General features: G+C 43.9%; 2 protein-coding genes across 2 annotated transcripts in view; one reads left to right on the top strand and one right to left on the bottom strand.

Annotated features, from left to right (window-relative positions):
• Nucleotides 1–290: 290 nt before the first annotated feature.
• cyp51 (cytochrome P450, family 51) lies at nucleotides 291–4,623 on the top strand. Its single transcript, XM_070921565.1, has 8 exons — nucleotides 291–458; nucleotides 607–733; nucleotides 1,025–1,199; nucleotides 1,444–1,563; nucleotides 2,091–2,286; nucleotides 3,021–3,116; nucleotides 3,255–3,423; nucleotides 3,746–4,623. The coding sequence occupies exons 1-8, from the start codon at nucleotides 306–308 to the stop codon at nucleotides 3,922–3,924; spliced, it is 1,215 nt and encodes a 404-aa protein (XP_070777666.1). The 5' UTR covers nucleotides 291–305; the 3' UTR covers nucleotides 3,925–4,623.
• Nucleotides 4,624–4,968: 345 nt separating this feature from the next.
• Nucleotides 4,969–19,682, bottom strand: part of akap9 (A kinase (PRKA) anchor protein 9) — a 60,720-nt gene continuing 46,006 nt past the window's right edge. Inside the window, 27 exon segments of the mRNA XM_070921231.1 lie at nucleotides 4,969–5,495; nucleotides 5,715–5,845; nucleotides 6,009–6,159; nucleotides 6,248–6,342; nucleotides 6,427–6,659; nucleotides 6,776–6,979; nucleotides 7,171–7,365; nucleotides 7,594–7,699; nucleotides 7,839–8,071; nucleotides 8,198–8,458; nucleotides 8,718–9,056; nucleotides 9,266–9,416; nucleotides 9,717–10,024; nucleotides 10,630–10,797; nucleotides 10,964–11,152; nucleotides 11,434–11,555; nucleotides 11,840–11,897; nucleotides 12,392–13,240; nucleotides 13,406–13,450; nucleotides 13,926–14,066; nucleotides 14,154–14,198; nucleotides 14,283–14,420; nucleotides 14,909–15,940; nucleotides 16,370–16,456; nucleotides 16,962–17,114; nucleotides 17,461–17,565; nucleotides 18,195–18,371. Of these exon segments, the coding sequence (XP_070777332.1) occupies nucleotides 5,452–5,495; nucleotides 5,715–5,845; nucleotides 6,009–6,159; nucleotides 6,248–6,342; nucleotides 6,427–6,659; nucleotides 6,776–6,979; nucleotides 7,171–7,365; nucleotides 7,594–7,699; nucleotides 7,839–8,071; nucleotides 8,198–8,458; nucleotides 8,718–9,056; nucleotides 9,266–9,416; nucleotides 9,717–10,024; nucleotides 10,630–10,797; nucleotides 10,964–11,152; nucleotides 11,434–11,555; nucleotides 11,840–11,897; nucleotides 12,392–13,240; nucleotides 13,406–13,450; nucleotides 13,926–14,066; nucleotides 14,154–14,198; nucleotides 14,283–14,420; nucleotides 14,909–15,940; nucleotides 16,370–16,456; nucleotides 16,962–17,114; nucleotides 17,461–17,565; nucleotides 18,195–18,371 (5,760 nt within the window). The 3' untranslated portion in view covers nucleotides 4,969–5,451.

The following is a 19,682-nucleotide window of genomic DNA, read 5'->3' as shown; positions in this document are numbered from 1 at the left end:
TTGGCCTGACCTTTCCACCTTCTTCAGGAGTTTTTTGAACTAGTGGTTCCTAACTTTTTTTGGCTTGTGACCCATCATCTCCAGTTGTACATATATGCAAATAAAAACTCTTAATAAGTAAGTCTTAGAGGCCTTAAAAGGTGAAATTATCCAGTAATTCACAAGAAACAAAGCAAAAATAGGAGAGGAATTACATTTATCGTCTAGCAACGCTTCAGATTTATTTCGTCCTGACCCCCAAGCAATGTGTTAACCCCTTCATCTCTGCTGTCCACCCTCAGTACGGCCCTGTGTTCAGCTTCACCATGGTGGGGAGTACATTCACCTACCTGCTGGGCAGTGAGGCAGCCACGCTGATGTTCAACAGCAAGAACGAGGACCTGAATGCAGAGGACGTCTACTCCCGACTGACCACTCCAGTGTTTGGCAAAGGAGTAGCCTATGATGTGCCGAACCCTGTGAGTCCACCTTAACTGTGAAATCACATTTATTAATATCCACATGGGTACTTTAGAAGGAAAGAGTCACATCAGGCAATGAATCACCCTATATTGTATGTTGTATGATACAGTACATAAAAAACATGCTTTCTTTAATATGTTGCAGATTTTTCTGGAACAAAAGAAGATGTTGAAGACCGGACTGAACATTGCCCATTTTAAGGAACATGTGAAAGTCATCGAGACAGAGACCATAGAGTATTTCCAGAGATGGGGAGACAGTGGGGAGAGAAGTAAGATCCTACTTAAAACATGAATATTAGAAAATGAACAAGTCACTTTTAGTGCACATTCTTCTTCTTCTTTGTGGAGTATGTAAAGTTTGTTAGTAATGATAAGAAACCACAATTTTCTTGGTGCAAAATATCTGTAAACTGATAGCTGTCACTTTGTTAGTCATTAACAGACTGCCATCTCATGTCATGTATTGATTTACTTAATTCTGGTAAAAAAAAAAAAAAGTATTTACAAGGGAGGTCAGGTATATTGTTTGTATGTCTGATTGCTCTGGATTCCTGTTTCAGACCTGTTTGAGGCTTTGTCTGAGCTGATCATCCTGACGGCCAGCAGCTGCCTTCATGGGAAGGAGATCCGCAGCATGCTGGATGAGCGAGTGGCTCAGCTGTACGCCGACCTGGACGGAGGATTCAGTCACGCTGCCTGGCTCCTGCCCGGCTGGCTGCCACTGCCCAGCTTCAGGTAGGACTGCTGGAGAAACTCAGGGCACACACATCTGTTGACAGTCGACACCACATCTGGCACAGGATGAAGCGGAGAGTGAATTTAGTTTGACTTGAAAGAAAGACATTTCTGACAAGTAACTAAAGCGTTAGCATATTTCAAATACAAGAGAAGGAGAACAATTATTCAAAGAAAAAGAACATATCTATACACATTTTTCATATTTATTTATTTAACGCAAATATAACTTTTCTTTTGTTAGGAAAAGGGACAGAGCTCACAGAGAGATCAAGAACATCTTCTTCAAGGTGATTCAGAAGCGCAGGCAATCTGAAGAGAAAGTGGACGACATCCTGCAGACGCTCATCGATGCCACCTACAAGTAAGCTTCAATATCCGACAGCATTATCCAGGAACACCAAAAAGTTTGCCTTTCCGTGTTTAAATAGATCATCAGATACATCCAGGTATCTAACCGTGTGTCTCCCTAGACTTTTGACTGTTTTGTAAGATGGTTGGTAGAATTTTCTCAAATTTTAGAGCCACATGTGATCTTTAAATGAACTGAAAACCACAGGGTTCTCTTTAGAAAACAGTAAAGGTCAATATACCTCACATCATGACATTGTAATTTGACAATTGTACGTAATTTAATACTTTATTTGAATCTCTAAGCAAGGGGTAACTGAGCTGAGGACCACCTCACATTGTGACAATGTAATTAAACATGTAAAGACAGTTTATACTGTCAGAAGTGGAAAAGTGATATACCAGTGTTTGCTAGCTGTCACCCAAATCACCAAAAAGTCTGAATAGGTGCTAAAACATGAACTATATATAAAATCAAACTCATTAAAAATATGATTATGGCTCTGATCAGTTCTAACAATCACTCTGTTTCCCCCTCAGAGATGGACGGCCCCTGAACGATAACGAGATCTCGGGGATGCTGATTGGTCTCCTCCTGGCGGGTCAGCACACGTCCTCCACCACCAGCGCCTGGATGGGTTTCTTCCTGGCCAGAGACAAAGCTCTGCAGGAGCGCTGCTGTGCCGAGCAGAGGGCCGTGTGTGGAGAAGACCTGCCGCCACTCGACTTTGACCAAGTAAGGCTGCGTGCAGTATTGATCCACATTGGCCATAACTATCACAATATACAAATAAAATGATCAACATTTGTAAAATTAAAACATACTACAGTAACTTAAACTTAAACAACTTACCTTTACAACATTGTGTGGAACATGTCAAAAACTACCCATTATAACAAAATAATGCACAGTAATCAAAGTAGGTAACCTCACAGTACAAAATGGTATCATGTCATATGGATGAAACAATAATGTCACCACCTCTGCGTTTTCCTGCCTGATTGTGTGATTGAGCGACATAACAGTAGAAGGTGCTCCCCCTCCTGGTTGTACAAAGTTATAGCAATAACAAACATTTAAATGTGTGACGTTCTCTAAATCAAGATACAGATTACAGGCTACTGCAGTTACATGGATTGTAGTCAATTATAACACTGCCATCATGCATACAGATCACATTTTACATAACTAAATACATCAAAACTCACAGAGCTGTCTGCACTGTGTGTAGAAAATGTTACAAAATCTTGGTTGAATTCAGGTTAAAGCCTTCTGTGAGTCTGTATTCATTTTACTCAGTACATGAAGTTTTAAAGAAGTTTCAGGCCTTGACATAGTGAAGATGCTGCACTGCTTTGCTGTTGTTATCAGAAATGGTTCCTCTGGGCTGTTTTTGATGTGATAAGATACAACGAAAAGGAACAAGAAACAGTTGGTTAGTCCTCATATTGTCCTGGTTTTGTCCTCAGCTGAAAGATCTGAACTTGTTGGAGCGCTGTTTGAAGGAGACCCTGCGTCTGCGCCCACCCATCATGACCATGATGAGGATGGCTCGCTCTCCTCAGGTAAGAACGCCTGGCTGCTCGTCTACAATATGTTGCATTTACCAGAATCACATACAGTCATATTTTACAAGTCGCTTCTCTCTAGTCCTTTTGGTATTTCTTTTTAGCGAACTGTTTTTTTCTCCTTTATTCTCTCAGACTGCAGCAGGATACACCATCCCTGTGGGTCACCAGGTCTGCGTCTCCCCGACTGTCAATCACCGTCTGCACGACACCTGGGTGGAGAGGATGGAGTTCAACCCCGACCGTTACCTCAACGACAACCCCGCTGCAGGGGAGAAGTTTGCCTATGTGCCGTTTGGAGCCGGTAAGAAAAAATGCAGGTTCAGGTTAACATCATTGTTAAAATATAGCATTCTCTCTCTCTCATCAATGATTCTATTTGTCAATAATTCACATAATAAATGGGGTCAGTTATGTCTCTAAATCAACAAGAAATATGTTTTTTTTAAATTCATATGCTTTAACAACTTGTATTACAGTTTGCTTTTCAATATTAGATGTAGCTTTAAAACTGACCTCACTAGAAATTAAATGTTTTACCAAATAAAAGCTTATTACTGGCAATGTCAAAAGACGGACGTCTAAACAAACAAATCAAAACTGTACCTTTGTCGTGTGTTCTTCAGGCCGCCATCGCTGCATCGGGGAGAACTTTGCCTACGTCCAGATCAAAACCATCTGGTCCACTTTACTGCGCATGTACGACTTTGACCTGGTGGACGGATATTTCCCCACAATCAACTACACCACAATGATTCACACCCCACACAACCCCGTCATCAGATACAAGAGGAGAAAACAGTGAAGGAGGACACGAGGAAAGGGTCAAACATCCTGCATTTGAAGTGCTTGAAGGGACTTGAATTTAGGAACATTTAGATGAATGCACTTTGCTCTGCCTAAATGTCCAACCTTTTACTTTTTGTGCTTCTTGTATCTAGTCTGAGGTTCAGCTCTTTTTATTCTGAATGTTGATGAACATCAGTACATGCATTTTTGAAACTTGTGTTTCCAGAGATAATTACACGGACTGTATGACTCTGACTTGAACGCGGATGCTAATATTCACAATGTGAATTCTTCAAAATAGAAATAGCCGGTTATGAAATGCCTTGATGGCGGGAAACATCTGTTGAGTGAATGAAGCCTTGAAGCCCGAGCGAGTTTTATTCAGTGGATAACTGTAGAACCAAGCAGAGGGTCCAGCTTTAGTCCATATTCCAGATTTGGGTGGGAAGAGAGTTTAGCAGTTAATAAACTTCATTATTCCTGCTTCATGAGACAGGCCTTTTGTACATTTACATCCATGGCAACCCTGCCGCCCAAAAGATGCAACATGATTGGTCACAGGCCATCCCATTCACACAGAATCAGATGGGATGCCAGAAAATATCTTAAAAAGGTTAAATGCTGCAATCCAGATCATCCCACAAATTGCGGAGATAAACGTTGAATAAAGGGCTTTTTAAAAGTGACCTGTACTAACTAAAGGAAACCTCGTAGAGGTAACGAGCACCGACCACTGTGTTGTCATGGTTATTATGATATATTTTGGTTTATTTTGTCCTTCGCAATTTTCTGATCTTTTGTTCCAGAAAAAAAACACTTGATAATGTTAAACATTTCCACATTTCCATTCATAATTCCTTCTTTCAATGAAGAAACTTTCAAAAATCAGCTCCCACATATTGTCAACACTTGAGTCAGTATCCTTCATTTTCTTTGCACACCTGCCTGTAAACAGGTTGAAGATCAGTTATTTTAAAAATGTTTCTTTGTAGAAAAGATAAGTTGTTTAATCTTCTAGTCAGTGGTTGAAGAAGAAATGAAAAATACACAACTCTTTCAAATAATGTAGTCCTCTTTATTTCAGTTTTTGACAAAATACCCAGAAAATTCAAAGCTCCTACACTTTACAAAAATACGTTCTCTACAAATGTCCCCTGTAGTCTGTCTGGCCGAAACAAAACACAGTGTAGTGTAGAATATCCAGTAGCAGCCTCCTTAACAATAAACCCAAACATTCTCTACATAACGCTCCACCCATACAACACAAACATATAAATTAATCACAAGGTCTTAAATTAGCATTAGACAAATATACATGATTGTAGTTCATCCACGACAAAGAGGCAGATTCAATTACAAACATAGCTGTTTTTCAAGTGCTGGCGACAAAAAAGCCTGAATACAACATGTCGTACACTAATAAAAAATGTGTTTTGGTCCACATGGAAAGATACAGTCCACACCAGACTGATAGAAAACAGCAGAGCGCTCAGCACGAGAAAAGGCAACTGAGTTTCTTCAAGCCAAAGTAACTTGACGGCATCTATCTTCTCAAGCCAAAGTGCAATTGAGCATATGAAGAAGCACCTAACGGAGAAAAGAAAAGTTGAGTCAATTTTAGAGTTTAAAAAGCACAAGTTTAATTGAATGCAAACCAAATTGAACTTAAGTCCCCACACAGTTATTCAGGAATAGACCAAACCAGTTACACATCTTGTTTACTGACTGCAAAAAATCTACTATAAAGGCACGTGTATAATGTGTGCAATGAGTATATAGTACAGAATTGGGTACTGTATGCGTTACCTGATGTCACACTCCCCAGCCTCCTCTGCAGGGCCTCCAGTCTGGAGATGTAGTCGGTGAGCGCTCGGTCGGGGTCGTAGTTCTGCAGGTGGGAACAGGAGAGAGCTCCGTGGTCTCCAGTCATGTGAAACCTACACGACACAGACACAACAGACATCAGCCTGTCAGTGACAGAACGGACACGATAGGCTGATATCATTTTATAGACTAATCTAGCTAGACTGGGAAACTGATTGTTAGATGATAATTGATAATAACAGTAATTGTTAGTTGCAGCCCAGTTTTATGTTGCACCTGTGTTGTGTGGAGGAGACAGCTGATCTGGGCGATTCACGTCCACTTCGCCCCCTGCTGCTGGAGACTCCTCCTCCTCCACTACTTCCTCTTTCTCTGTACATCTCCACACTGCCCGGGTGAAGATAAGGAGAGTCTCTCACGTCTGTACCTGAGAGAGATGAATAAAAATTGAGCATCACTTCAAAATGATTCTCTCCGACATGGGGAAGCCAAAACACCCACGATGTTTTGGTTACCTAAAGTCTGTCCTGCTCCATTCTTGTTGATGCTGCAGGTGGTTGTGGAGTTCATCCCTGTCGCCTTGTGCCATCGCTTGACTAGGAAACGCATTCTGAACAGAAAATGTGTAGGTTTTAGTTTTATAAAATAAAAGTGACTGCATATACATCTGCTGTTAATACGAGGAAGCTCCTACCTGGAGAGGGCGATAGAGACTCGGACGGCAGAGCGGAAGCGCATCAGTCCCCTGCGGCGTTGGCTGAGGGACTCCAGGCTGGAGAGAGATGGTCGGCTGCCCATCCTGGAGAGGAGCGTCAGCGTGGCTTCCTCACACTCCTGGAAGCCGCCCAGCAGTAACAGCAGATACTTCTTCTGGTAGATCAGCGCTTTGCGGAAGCTTTCTGACCTCAAGTACTTCCCGTACATCCTCTGGAGGCAAAGGAAACGAGAAAAATGATGATTGCTGACAAGAGTTACAACAATTAACTATCTACAGCTCCTCAGATATGAGCTGAATTACAGTGATTTATTAGCTGTTAGCTGACCTTCAGTGCAGCGTTGTCAGCCTCAGGTCCAGCTATCTCTCGCAAGGAGTCGGTCCTGATCTCCCCCTTGAGTCGGGCCACCTGGGCCTGGGCCAGATGTAAAGCTTTCTCCAGGCGGACCTTCTCTCTTGTCCAAGCCTCCCGCTCCTGGGAAAGCAGCATACTTGCCGAGTCCGCCTTCGACACTCCGCTCCTGCTGCTGACCTGCAGAAGGAAATTAAAGTGGAATTTATTCAAAGTCTTCTGCAATGACAAGAGATGAAAAGCTGCTATGCACATCTCTGTTGATTCAGTTTCAGCAAAGTGTTCACTACATGTACCTCCACTATACTTCATTGTTTGAAAGAGACAATCAGCATCATCTCTATCCGTAGTATTTCCTCGCATGTACTCACACTGTCGCCTGATCCCAGTCCAGCCTGCCGGTAGCGTCGGAGCTCTTCCTCCAAGCGGAGCGTGTGGTTCCTCAGATCGTTCTTCTCTTCGGTTAGACGGCTGACAAAACCAGTCAGCTCGGCGTTCTGCCTCAGCAGGCGCTCTGTCAGGGAGTTGGAGGAGCTGGAAGAGCCTCCTGCCAGCAGGGCAACACTCTGCGGGAAACACACAAGCAGTCGCAACCATGTGTGGTCATGTTGGGAGCTAAACAGACTACAGACATTTGGAATAATAAACAAACAGCTGATCTGAGCTCAGCTATTTTGCTTCTGTAACTCATCATTTAAATCTAAACTCTGCCTCAAAATCCAGAAATATTCAATGTAGAAGTGAAACCATCAAAACCAAGAGAGGTTTAAAAAAAGAAGAGAACAGTTTCTGACCTCGGGGACGGAGGGTAGACCTGGGGATTGCTGCAGCAAAGTGATGACCTCGTCAACATTGGACAGCACCCAGGATAACTCTTCACTGTCGACCTCTGCGGTCAGCCTGTACGCAACATGTACAAATGACAGTTAATTCCCATAAGGCTATATTAGACAAGTCCTGCATCATGATACATTATGGATCCTGCAGTCATGTGACACATTGTTCATATATAAACACTGATTATAGCCGCTTTAATTACCTGCCAGTAGTCTTGCTTGCCATGCCGCGGATCTTGGAGGAAATGAGGTGGAGTTTGCCCAGGATCTTGTCGGCTGTGCGCCAAGGACCGTGATGTGGGCCGCTGGTGCGACCTGTTGGAGAGACCTCCGGGTGGAGAGACACGCTGGAGCTTGCTGACTGAACGTTTCCGCTCTTCTGCTGGAACACCCAGTCTTTGGTGCGGTCGGTGGACTCACCGTGCCAGACAGCCTGCTGTTTACATCAGAACAACACAGCTTTAATACTTTAAATGTCATTAAACTAGATTAAAAAAACCCGAAAGCATGATTCAAAAATTACTTAAAAAGTCAGGAAGTGTGACTGTTATTTGGTACTCACACTGTGGCCATCAGCCTGCAGAGGTCTCAACTTCTCCTCCAGTCTCTCCTTCTCCTCTTCTAGACTCTTCCTCTTCTCCATCTCTCCCTCCAGCTGCCCCTGGGCCTCGGACATTTGTGCTTCCAGCCTCTCCAGCTGGGCCCGAGCCTCCAACAGCGCCTCCTGGTCCCGTCTCGACCTCTGACTCCCCAAAGTCAGCTCCTCCTCTTTTCGTACCACCTCGAGCTTCTGGGCCTCCAGCTGACTGAGGAGATGCACCACCTGGAGAAGAAAAACGAGGACAAATACAGACTTAAGACAAAAATGATTTTACTGATGAGGATAAATATTAGCCACTGAGTATTAATGTTTCTGCTTCTTCCCTTAAGGTCTATTGTTATTGCATTAAGAATTAAGACTGTAAGGTCACAAACTATAAATAGACAACTATAAATTAATCAACATTTATGCTTTTTGTCCTCCATCTTGTGGCCATTTGGAGCATATTCAGAAAAGTACAGAAAATCCACCAACATCCCACCTGTGCATGTTTGTCATCCAGCTCCCTCTGCAGTCTTTCCAGCAAACTCCCCTCCTCCTCCAGCCCCCTCCTATCCTCCTCAACCTCATTAGAGGGACCGCTGTCTGAGGAGACACCCGTCCGCAGCTCCCTCTCTCTCCCGAGCGCAGTGCTCATCTCCTGGGCCTTGGCTCGCTCCGTCTCCAGCTGGACCTGGAGCTCTTGGAGGCGTCTGTGGAGACTCAGGTGGTCTTGCTCAGCCTGCTGGGAGAGCTGGGAGGAGGCCTGGCGCTCCTGATCCAGGGTCAGGGTCAGCTGGGCCACGCGGCTCTTCAGCTCCTCCAGAGTGAGGTGCAGGTCCTTGGAGGAAAATGGAAATACACTTGTTTTTATGACTTATTTCATAAATATGTCATGAATAATGTAAGAAGGTAACGTTGTTTTGTGTATTTAATAAGATTGATAAATATTGTTACGTGGGGAGAAGAAATGCAACAGATCTAATGTATATAGGACGTCTATTTGTAGCCTCTGGTTAGGCTTTTAAATTCCGGTCTAGTGTCTCTTACCTCCAGTTCCTCTCGTTTACTCTCCTCATTTCTCCCCGTTCGACATTTCTCCTTCTCCATGGCCCACTGAAGATCTCTGCTCCTCTTCCTCTCCTCTGTCAGATGGTCGTTCAGTGCGTCCACCTCAGCAGCCTTCTGTGATACCTCGGCCCTGTTGATGGACATAATATTAATGAGACGAGATGTAATGGATATTATAGTCGTATGGAATGTGTTTAGTTTTGGTTCCTTCTAATTAAATAGTTGAAATAGAAGGCAAACATTCACTGATGCAAAGGTTTAAGGTATTGGTTCTCAAGCGGACCCAAGATAGAGAAATCTGAGGGCTCACCAGATGATTACATTTCTAATCTAAGTCTCTTAAGTCTCCGATCACTAGAATACCAATGTCATAGCACATGTATCTGAGTATTTCTACGTCACATGTCTATGAACAAACATCATGTCTAACCTGAGCGTATCCAGCTCTTTGAGGTGTTTGTGCTGAGCCTTAAGCGTCGTCTCCAGCTCCAGTTTAGTCTGGGACAGTTCACCCTTCAGCTCCTCCACCAGCAGCCTGTCGGCCTCTGCTGCTCCATCGGCTCCTCCTCCCTCCCTCTGCTCCTTCACGCTACATTCACCACCCGACAACACAGCAGGCTGGGCACGTTCACCTTGATGAAGTTGCTCTAGTTGACCACGGAGCTGATGAACCTCAGAGATGAGACTGGACCTGTCCGCCGTGCGGAGCGAACCCATCACCTCTCTGTGCTGGGCGTCCTGCATCAGGATCGCAAACACAACATCTATTTGGTTACTGACCACAGCAAATTATATTTAAAGGAAAGGAAAGACATGAGAAGGTTGTTTCTGTCCAATAACGTACAGATGTTTGTCATCTCTGGGAAAAAGCCAGACATTGAATAATGCCATATCAATTATTGAGTAGGGTTAATAATACAATAATAATAATAATATAGTTCACATAGGTCAGACATTTCAGCTACCTATGTGTATTATAAAAGAAAAACAAACTTGTGGTCAGAGCTTGACTTAAAGTGAAGATAGAATTTGGAATAGTTTACCTCTTACTATTAGATTTTGTTGTTCTTGTGTTTGTTACTATCCTGTTTGTTTGATATTTAATGCTTTTATTGTGAAGCATTTTGCAAATTTTACTTTGAAAAGAGCTATATAAATAAATCTTTACTTATTTACTTTTAGGGTTATAGAAGAGGAAACTGATTGTTTTGACATAATGTCTAATAAATATACAGCATCTGTGCCAGTGCTGGATTTGAACAATAACAAGTAAGTGAAGAGCATATTTTCAGATTGAGTTATATAAAATTACTACAGTTAAATGCCTTCTTGTTATTTCTGACCTGTTCAGCCAGTCTGCGCTCCAGCTGATTGAGGTAGACGATGGCATCACTGGTGTCCAGCAGGTCCAACTGACTGTAGAGGGCGCTCTTCAGCACGCTGCGCTCCCTCACAAACACCTGCCGCACTGCATCCAGCAGCTCCGCACGCCAGTCCACACTGCCTGGCGTCTGCAGCACGTCAGAGACACACAGATAAAGATACAAGCACACATACAGCGGAAGACTTTTCCATTTGACTTGATAAAAAGGACAACTTGACATTTCTTGCCAATTCGAACTGTGAAGTTTCTGACAGGTTGAGCCCTGACAAACGGTTAGCAGTGTTTTCCTCTACCTGTGTTTCTCTATGTGTCTGCATCTGGGTGATGAGGCCTTTGAGAGACTCCACAGTTTGCAGTAAGGCATCTCTTTCCTTCACCCAGCCTTGGACGTTGAACTGGTTGCCCGGCTCGCCTTCGGAAAGAGGGAGCTCTGACAAAGAGAGCACCTGCATGCCCTCCTGGTGCACCTCACGGAGCAACGTCTGAATAGACAAACACCACACAGAAACGTTGTTGAGTTTACATCATTTTCTAGTTCAGAAAAAAGTGAATCACTTCACTTATGATCTCTCACACACACAGACACACACACACGATATGATCACTCTGCACCTCACAGCTAGAACAGTCTATAACTCATTTTAATACAGCCTTTAAGACCAGAAAATACAATAAATGTTATTTAATATCCCAGATGATATCTAGTCTAATATCATAAATCAGTATTACAATATATTGCTGAGCTCTAGGACAACGTTTATACCTTGATCCGGTCAGGCAGTGGATCATCAGTCTCTCTCCTGGCGCCCTCTGGAGTCGTCCTGAACTCCTGCTGCAAGCTCGGGAGGTCAAATCCAGTCCGCTGGCTGTAGTCTGAGCTGCTGTCTGCAAGTGGACAAACATCACAGCATAACAATTATCACCAATGCTAATGGCAATCTGTGAAATTAAGACTAGCTGCCAAGACAAAAATCTTAAGCTTTGGAAAGTGTTGTCCCCCCCCGAGCTCTACTGCAACATAAAGTAACAGCAGAAACACACTGAGGCAGAAATAAGAATAGCTAAGCAGACTGCCCTCCCAGGACTATGTTGTTTATGTTGTTGTTGTTTTATTTCTGTAAATTATACCAACAATACAGATTGTGCTGTGTCAGTGTGTTGTATATTACCGCTTGTGTAGCCATCCTTGAACTGTGATGTGGGACGGTCTTGTCTTGATGAAGGGGCCTAGAAAAGATTGATGATTCAACAAGATTCAGATCCGTCTTTTACTGTATTCATCAAAATGATAATACAACGCAAATCTTTGCACATCCTTAGTGTGCAACACCTTCAAAACATCAAGCTACTGGACAGTTTATGAAAATGCAGGTAGAGTTGCTTAATCCAAGTCATTTATCAAGTAAAAATTCCAAACATTTCCTGGTTTCATTGAATATCTTCGGGTTTTCATTAGTTAATCATTAGTTGCAGACCTAATTTCTGATTCCTGCAGCAACTAAAAAAATGTATAATCATGTACTGCAGTATGTACGTAGCAGGAGAAGAAGTGGGCGCACCACATTTCAGCCATCTATGGAAGTTTTCAGACAAAATGTAATCCACAGTGTGAATCAAATGCCTTCAAAATCCATAACATATACAAACAATACGTTTGTAAGAAACTTCTCTCAACACAAAACTGACTCACAGTATGAAGCACATAGATTTTCGGCCCTCACCTCTGTAGAGCGCAGCTTGTCAATGACAGCCTTGAGGGCCTTACACTCGTGCTCCAGAGCCTGCGTGTCCCTACGAAGGCTCTCGCTTTCTGAAATATGCCGAGCCTCCATGTCCAGGATCTCAGCTGCGTGGAGCTCCTGCATCTGTACAACCTTCTCCTGGAACTCTCCGATCACCTCCTCCATCTCGTCTTTGGTTGGAGACTTGCTTTCCAGACCGTGGTCAGACATTTGGAGATGTTCGGTCTGCGTGAACGAGTGCGTTACAGCCGTGTGTTTCTGCTCAGAGCTGCTGTTCAGCCGAGCGCTGTGAGATTTGCTGGTGGACTGGCTGGACGTGGTAGAGTTTTTCCTGGAGATAGACGGTCTATCTTTGGCACTGCTTCCCTTACCAGCCGGCTGTTTGCCTCCTTTCCGTTTAGGCTGGGTGGTGGAGGAGGGAGAAGCAGAGGAGAGAGGAAGAGGGAACGGAGATGGAGAGGGGGAGGGAGAAGGAGATGTAGGACCAGAATCCGCTGTCTTCATCAAAGCTGTTCGTACCTCCTGGAGCTCCTCTTTGAGCTTAGAAATGGAGAGCTCACGGACGTGGAGTTCATCCTGTAGGTTCTCATTGTGCTGCCTGTAGCTGTTGAGTTCTTCTTTGGTGGTATCCACATTCCTTTTCACCTCCTGGAGCTCCTCTTTGAGTTTAGAAAGAGAAACTTCACTGACTTGAAGCTCCTCCTGGAGTTTCTCACTATGCTGCCTGTAGCTGTTGAGTTCTTCTTTGGTGGAAGCCGCATCATTTCTGACCTCCTGGAGCTCCTGGAGCAGCTCTGACGTGTTGGCTCGGTCTTCTTCAGCTTTTACCTTGAGGACGATTGAGCAGGTGGTCAAATACTATACATACAGCCAGATATCAAGAAAGAATGTGACATTTTCATAAAAACCAACAATATTATCAGTTTCAGAGAAATATAAATGCACTGATTATAGTGTACATCATATTTCAAAGCAAAAAAACATTTGACTTACTTGGAAAAGTTCTCCTTTAAGGTGAGCAATGGTCATTTCCCGCTCCTTTAAAAACACAATCGTATGTAATTAAAATGTGTATAAATAGAAATATATTCATATATATATATGATAAGTGAACTATTGCTTGATTTAAGTGTAGATAAAACAACCACTAGTAGCTGGAAGCTTTTGTTACCTTTGGACAGAGCCAGACTAGCTGTTTCTTTATGCTAAGCTAACCAGCTCCAACTACATATTTATCGTACAGACAAGAGAGTGGTATTGATCTCCTCATCTAACTCTCAACAAGAATGTGATTTTCAAATAAGCGTCTTTCCCAACATGTTGAATTCTACATTTAAATATCAGTAACATTGAGCTCAAACCTCTCCACACCAAAAGTATCAATTTAAAGTGTGAATTGACAATTGTTTTGATAGAAAAAAAGGTCAAAACATAAAGAAATAGATTTTTACAGATGAATTTCACTGAACCGTATATGATTGTAAAGATTTTAAATGTCCAATTGGCTCTGTACCTGCAGCAGCTCCTGTAGTTTCTCCAAACTCTCCCTGCAGCCGTTCAGCTCCTCTTTGGTGGCAGCTGCCTCCTTTTGAGCCTCCATTAATTCCTGTTGAAGCTCAGATTCCTTGGTCTCCTCACTGCCTCCAGATGATACCTTAAGTGACAAAGTTTAAATATTAGACAAGAAAAGATTTTGTTTATAGAAAATGTAAACTGCGCGGGATCACATTTTTGTTCTTACCTTTTGCACTTGGTCCTGTAGTCTCTCTATTGTGACCATTTTTTCCTAGAAAGAAAAGCACATGTTGGTCAGTCTCACCAAACATTGGAAATACTCTTAGGAGAAGTATGAACACTAAGAGTCACATACTTGGAGCTCCTCCTGGAGTCTGCTGCAGCTCTCCTTGTAGCTGTCCAGCTGCTCTTTGGTGGCCGAGGCCTCGTCTCGGACCTCCTGCAACTCCTGAAGCACCTCTGACACAGCCGGCTGGTCATCAGAGGAGGAGGCCTGATAAAAAGGTCACAAAGATTGAAACTTATCAGAGCTGGGACTTGATTAGAATGACTTCATTCACTGGTTAACCATTAATAAGGGCAGAGAGTAAGTTCAAAATTATGATTTATAGATTCCATTCAATACAGTTCATTTCATGTTTCCACAATAAAGACATTTCATACACATGAGAACTAAGTATAAATTCAAATACTATATTTTTATTTATATTACGAACAAAAATTACCTAAACGTACGTCTCAGTGGAATCTAAAATGTGCAAATAATCACCTTTTCTCAGTGAATCCTGTTATTAGTATTTATATATCCCCATAAATAATACATTTACCTAGAGTGTAACTTTAAAGGAGGATTGATACCACTCTCATGTCTGTATGTTAAACATGAAGCTAGCAGCGGTTAGCTTAGCTTAGCTTAGCATAAAGACTGGAAACAGGGGGAAACAGCTAGCCAGGATCTAACCGAACTCTTACCCCCACAGCCGGTGATGTCCTCTGGTGTGTCCTGGCCTTCATCTGACTGAGCAGATCCATGAGCACAGACAGCCTCCTCTCATACTCCAGCACCTCCTCCTCTGAGCTGGAGAGCAGCTGCTTCTGGAGCTCCTGGTCTTTCTGCATCCCACTGAGTCCCACCTCCAGATCCCGGAGCTTCTGGGTCAGATGGACCACCTTCCCAGTGGGAACTTGTCTCGCTTGACCAACTCCACTGAAATCCATTTGGGGAATACCAAAGTCCCCAAAGTCATGGACATGTGGCTCCACGTTTGGCTTCACATGTGGCTCAGCATGTCTCTGCTGGTCCTGGTTTGCTTGGGATCCTTGTGACTGCTGTTGCTGGAAGGCCTCCAGCGTGGTCTGGCTGACGAGCACCGCAGCCACTTTCTCCTTCAGATTTTTCTCCAGATTAGAGACCTTCTGTTGGAGACCCTCCGCATAGCTTTGTGTTTGCTCCACCAGGAGGCGACAGCGGTTTAACTCGCTGTCCTTTTCACTGACCGCCTCCTCAAGCTCCTGGATGCGGAGGTCCAACTCTTCCACTCTGGATGTCGCACTCTGCTCAAGAGCTTGAACTTGAGCCTGCATGACTACAAGGCCTGCAGTTTTCTCTCTGAGAGCTTCTTCCAGTTCGCCCCCTGAGCTCTCCAGTTTCTCTGTTTCAGCTAAAGCTTCTGCGCTCTCTTTCAAGCGCAGATATGTCGCCAGCAGCTTACTGTGCTCTGTTTTGAGCGCGTCGACCTCTTTGGTGGCCAGGTCCATTCTCTGCTTCATTTCATCGTATTCCTCTTTACTTGGCCCCAACACGCCGCTCTCTGGCTCAGCCTTGGTGTCCTCGTCTTCCTCTGCAGCATGCTTCTGCTCGATATTGGCCAGTTCCTGCTGAAGTCTGTCTATGACTGCATTCAGTTGGTCAAGCTCCTCCTCATTATTCCTCTTCAGGCGTTCTTGTTCACTCCGCAGGCACTCCACCTGTGACTCCAAGTCTTTAATCAGCTCATCCCTCTCATCAATTTCCTAAAAAGAAATATACAGACCTTTTTAAACCATGAAAATATCAGATTTGAGGAGTCCATAACTATCCCACTGTTTGGATAAACCTCTGAGTCCCTGTTGTGCTTAGAGAGATTCTTTGGGCCCCAGATAATGTGGTTGTAAAAAGGCATTTGTATTTCAAATTCCTGAAGTTGATCAGATTGTAAAACGTCTTTGAAGACTCAGAGGTTTAATAAGCCACCTCACGTGAGCAAATGATCACCTCACGACAGACGATGGTGCTGTGGAACTACTTACCGAGACAAAACAAGCAAATACAACCCAACAAAAACGAAAAATGGAGTCAACAAAAATAAAAGTGTACATGAAACCAGAAAACACACACTAACACGGAGCTATGCGTATTCGAAATAGACTTTTATTCTATTTCGTATATGCATATTGCGTTACCTTGTTATCAGAGGCTGTTTCCATGTGTTGGAGCTTAGTGATCTGTTCATTAAGAAGTGCTATTTCCCTGTCCTTCTCCTCCATCACCTTCAAAAGTCAGAGATTATAATGTGATGGCTTTTAACAAACACGTCACGCAAAAGTCAACTCAGAGTCAGCCTCGTACTGAAAGCACACTGACTGAGTCAAAGACGAAATGTGCCAGCAGTGGCACTGAGTCTTGCATGGCAGAAGAATGCAAAAAAAGTAAAATTTGTAACACAGAGAAATATCTTGAGCATCTGTACCAAAGTGTTTTTGCAGTTAATGAGGAGAAATATAAATGTTAGATGGACATTATAGTGTATTTTTACAACTGATGGGAGCAGTTTTTGGATGTGTGAATCCGCCAGACCTTGTGTAGTTTAAGCACAAGCTTAGCGTAAAGTAAACATTTTTTTAACATGATATGTGCCCAGCATCTGTTTGACAATGATATCTACAGTTTTTAAGAAGCCAGAGTGACACACATAAACAACCAGACTCAACCACTTCGTCACAATCTTAGCTAAAGATACTGTAAAATGTTCTTGCAGCTGGATGGCTGTTTTACCTGGAGCATGCTATCTCTTGTTTCTAGGTATTGCTGCTGGCTGCTGATCTCCTTCCTCTGGATCTCCAGCTGCATGTGAAGCTGCTGCACCTCCTCGCTCTTGTTCTCCAGCTCCTCTCTGAACTGCTCCAGCTGCTCTTCCAGGTTACAGATCTGAGGCGACGGGTAAACATGACAAGCATTTTAGAGGAGACGCCATGAGACTGTGTAGAATATGCACCTCACTGATACAACTCGGATTTTACTAATGGTTTTCCCTGCAGGACGAAGACATGCACATGTAGTTGCAAGGCTATTAAAAAACACTGATGTAACGCCTGCACACTGACTCCAAACCAGAAATGTTTTTAAATAGACAACATTTAATTCCCAATTTGATCTTCGTCAGATTATAAATATTGTCCATTTAAATAAATGTGTGGTTTAGTGTGAGCGTGCAGGCATTACTCCTCGATGCTTTGAAAAACCTCAAAAAACACAAACTGAGCAGCACAACTACCTCTTTCTCTTTCCGCTCCAGAGCTTCTCTCTCCGTCTGTAACTGAGCCTCCAGTGTGGACTGTCTTGCCTCTGTGATGGATGCATGCTGCTTCTTTTGTTCAACCTGCGACACACACACACACACACACACACACACACACACACACACACACACACACACACACACACACACACACACACAAACACACACACACACACACACAAACACACACACACACACACACGAAAGAAACTATTTAGCACAGCAGTAATTTACAGCATGCGCAGAAAGGCGTGAAGGAACAAACTCTTGTGATCAAACAGATTTTCTAGGATGTAAGCTACAAATGCACGTCGTCCGTGTTGCATCCTTTATCGTGCAACTGGAACTCTTGTCAGCTGAGCAGCGGCACAGCAGATATTTCCTACACTGCTCTTTTTATTCACTCAGCACAGCCCTCCACGAACACTGGGGGGCAATCTTTACAGTTGCTAGCCATAGTTCAGTGTCATCATCAGCAGCAAACTGCTGGGGCTGCTGAAGGGGACCCACCCCCACATTGTTCTCCCTCTCTGTGCGTCCCAACCCTCCTCCTCCCATTCCTCCTCTAGCTGTCACCTCATCTACATCCTCTCACACACACCCTCAGCCATGCTCCACGGCTATTGTTCAGACTGCCTTCTCTCTACTGCCGTCTCTGACTCAGTCTCCTGCACATCCTCCATCTCCCTCTTCCCCCTCCCCTTCCTAACCTTCTCCAGGGATTCAGCGCTGGCCAGCAGGGCCTGCTCCAGCTCGCGGATGCGGCTCTCCAGCTTGTCAATCTCTTCGTCGCGGTCTCCCAACTCACGACGCAGCTGCTCTGAGCTGAGCAGCAGCTCACTGCACCAATCCGCCTTCTCCTTCAGCTGGGAGGTCAGCTGGTCCACCTGGTAGTGAGAGGGAGAGAGGGAGAGGGAGAGAGAGAGAGAGAGAGAGCGAGAGGAACGAGGGGAGTGGGAGACAGAGAGAGAGAGAGAGAGACGGGGGAATTGTTTAATGAGCTTCGCTCTCAGACACCACTCGCTACAGCATAGCTGGTATATGTACAGCTAGCTGGGAGGTCAGCTGATCCACCTGAGAAAGGAGGGGGCCGAGAGTGAAAAGAGGTGCAGGGACAGAGGGGAGAGACAGATTTCATTCAGGGTGACACAAACCACAGAGCAGGACATTAACCAGGAGGACCGCTGGCAGGTAACTGATCCATCTGTGAGACGGGAAAACATCAGCAGATCATTGAAGGGGAGGAAGAAGGGTCAACAGGAGGAAGGGTTGTTTGGGATTATCTGGGAAAGAAATGTTTATCTAGATCTCCCCTGCTTGATTAAACAAGGAAATGATATTGCTTCACAAAAGACTGACTGACTTTTATGTATCCTGTCGTTTCGATAATGCATTTTAAGGACGTTGTGCCACAGAAAACTGAGTTTCTGTTCAAGACAAAGTGACACTGTAGTAAGGCAGATGAAATACACCCCCTCACTGGCAGCCCTCCATTAAATAATAATGTGACTCCAGTGTAGGATGGACTCTTCAGCACTGAATGGTTTATTTATATTTCTTTAAGCTTTACTTCACCAGAATGTGCCTTATGGTTCGTTTAGGGATATTCAGGAAAAACTTGGTTGGAGACATGCTTGTTTGTCTTTTGTCTCTATTGCTAATGTGGTTTGGCCTTACAGAAAAGCCTTTTAAAGTATGCAAAAAGCGGACTTGGTATAATTGTATGGAAAGGATAGTTTCCTAATGTTTGTTCTACACTGAACTTGTGAACACCCTGCTGTTTCACACTGTGACACTGAAGGGAGAGACAAGAGGAAGGACCTGAGTGAGAAAGGAAAAGTTGAGTCGCTTTCAAATGAAGACTTATACAGAAGAGAGGGATCAAACAGGAGAAAGGATGAGAGAGATGGACAGGCCATTAATTGCTACAGGGTTGGGGTGGGATTGCTAAAATGCACTAAACGCTCTCTGGGGGAGACTTGACTCTACATGTAGCTAGAAGCAATACCTTAAAGGTTACTCCATCCACCTGCAATAGCCACAGGAGAGAGAAGGCGGAGGCATAAAGGATCAGAGGATGGAGAGTTCAAGGGCGAGAGGGGGAAGAAAAAGTGATAGTGATAAAAATGTGGCAGGAGTCTGTAGATATTATAGAAATAGTAAAGGTTATCTTTGGGGTATTAGCCTGTGAGTTCAAA

Source organism: Enoplosus armatus, chromosome 16 (genome assembly GCF_043641665.1).
Source record: "Enoplosus armatus isolate fEnoArm2 chromosome 16, fEnoArm2.hap1, whole genome shotgun sequence".
In the NCBI taxonomy this organism is placed as follows: domain Eukaryota; kingdom Metazoa; phylum Chordata; class Actinopteri; order Centrarchiformes; family Enoplosidae; genus Enoplosus; species Enoplosus armatus.
Note: the sequence above shows the minus strand (reverse complement) of the source record. Positions and strands in the feature narration are given on the sequence as shown.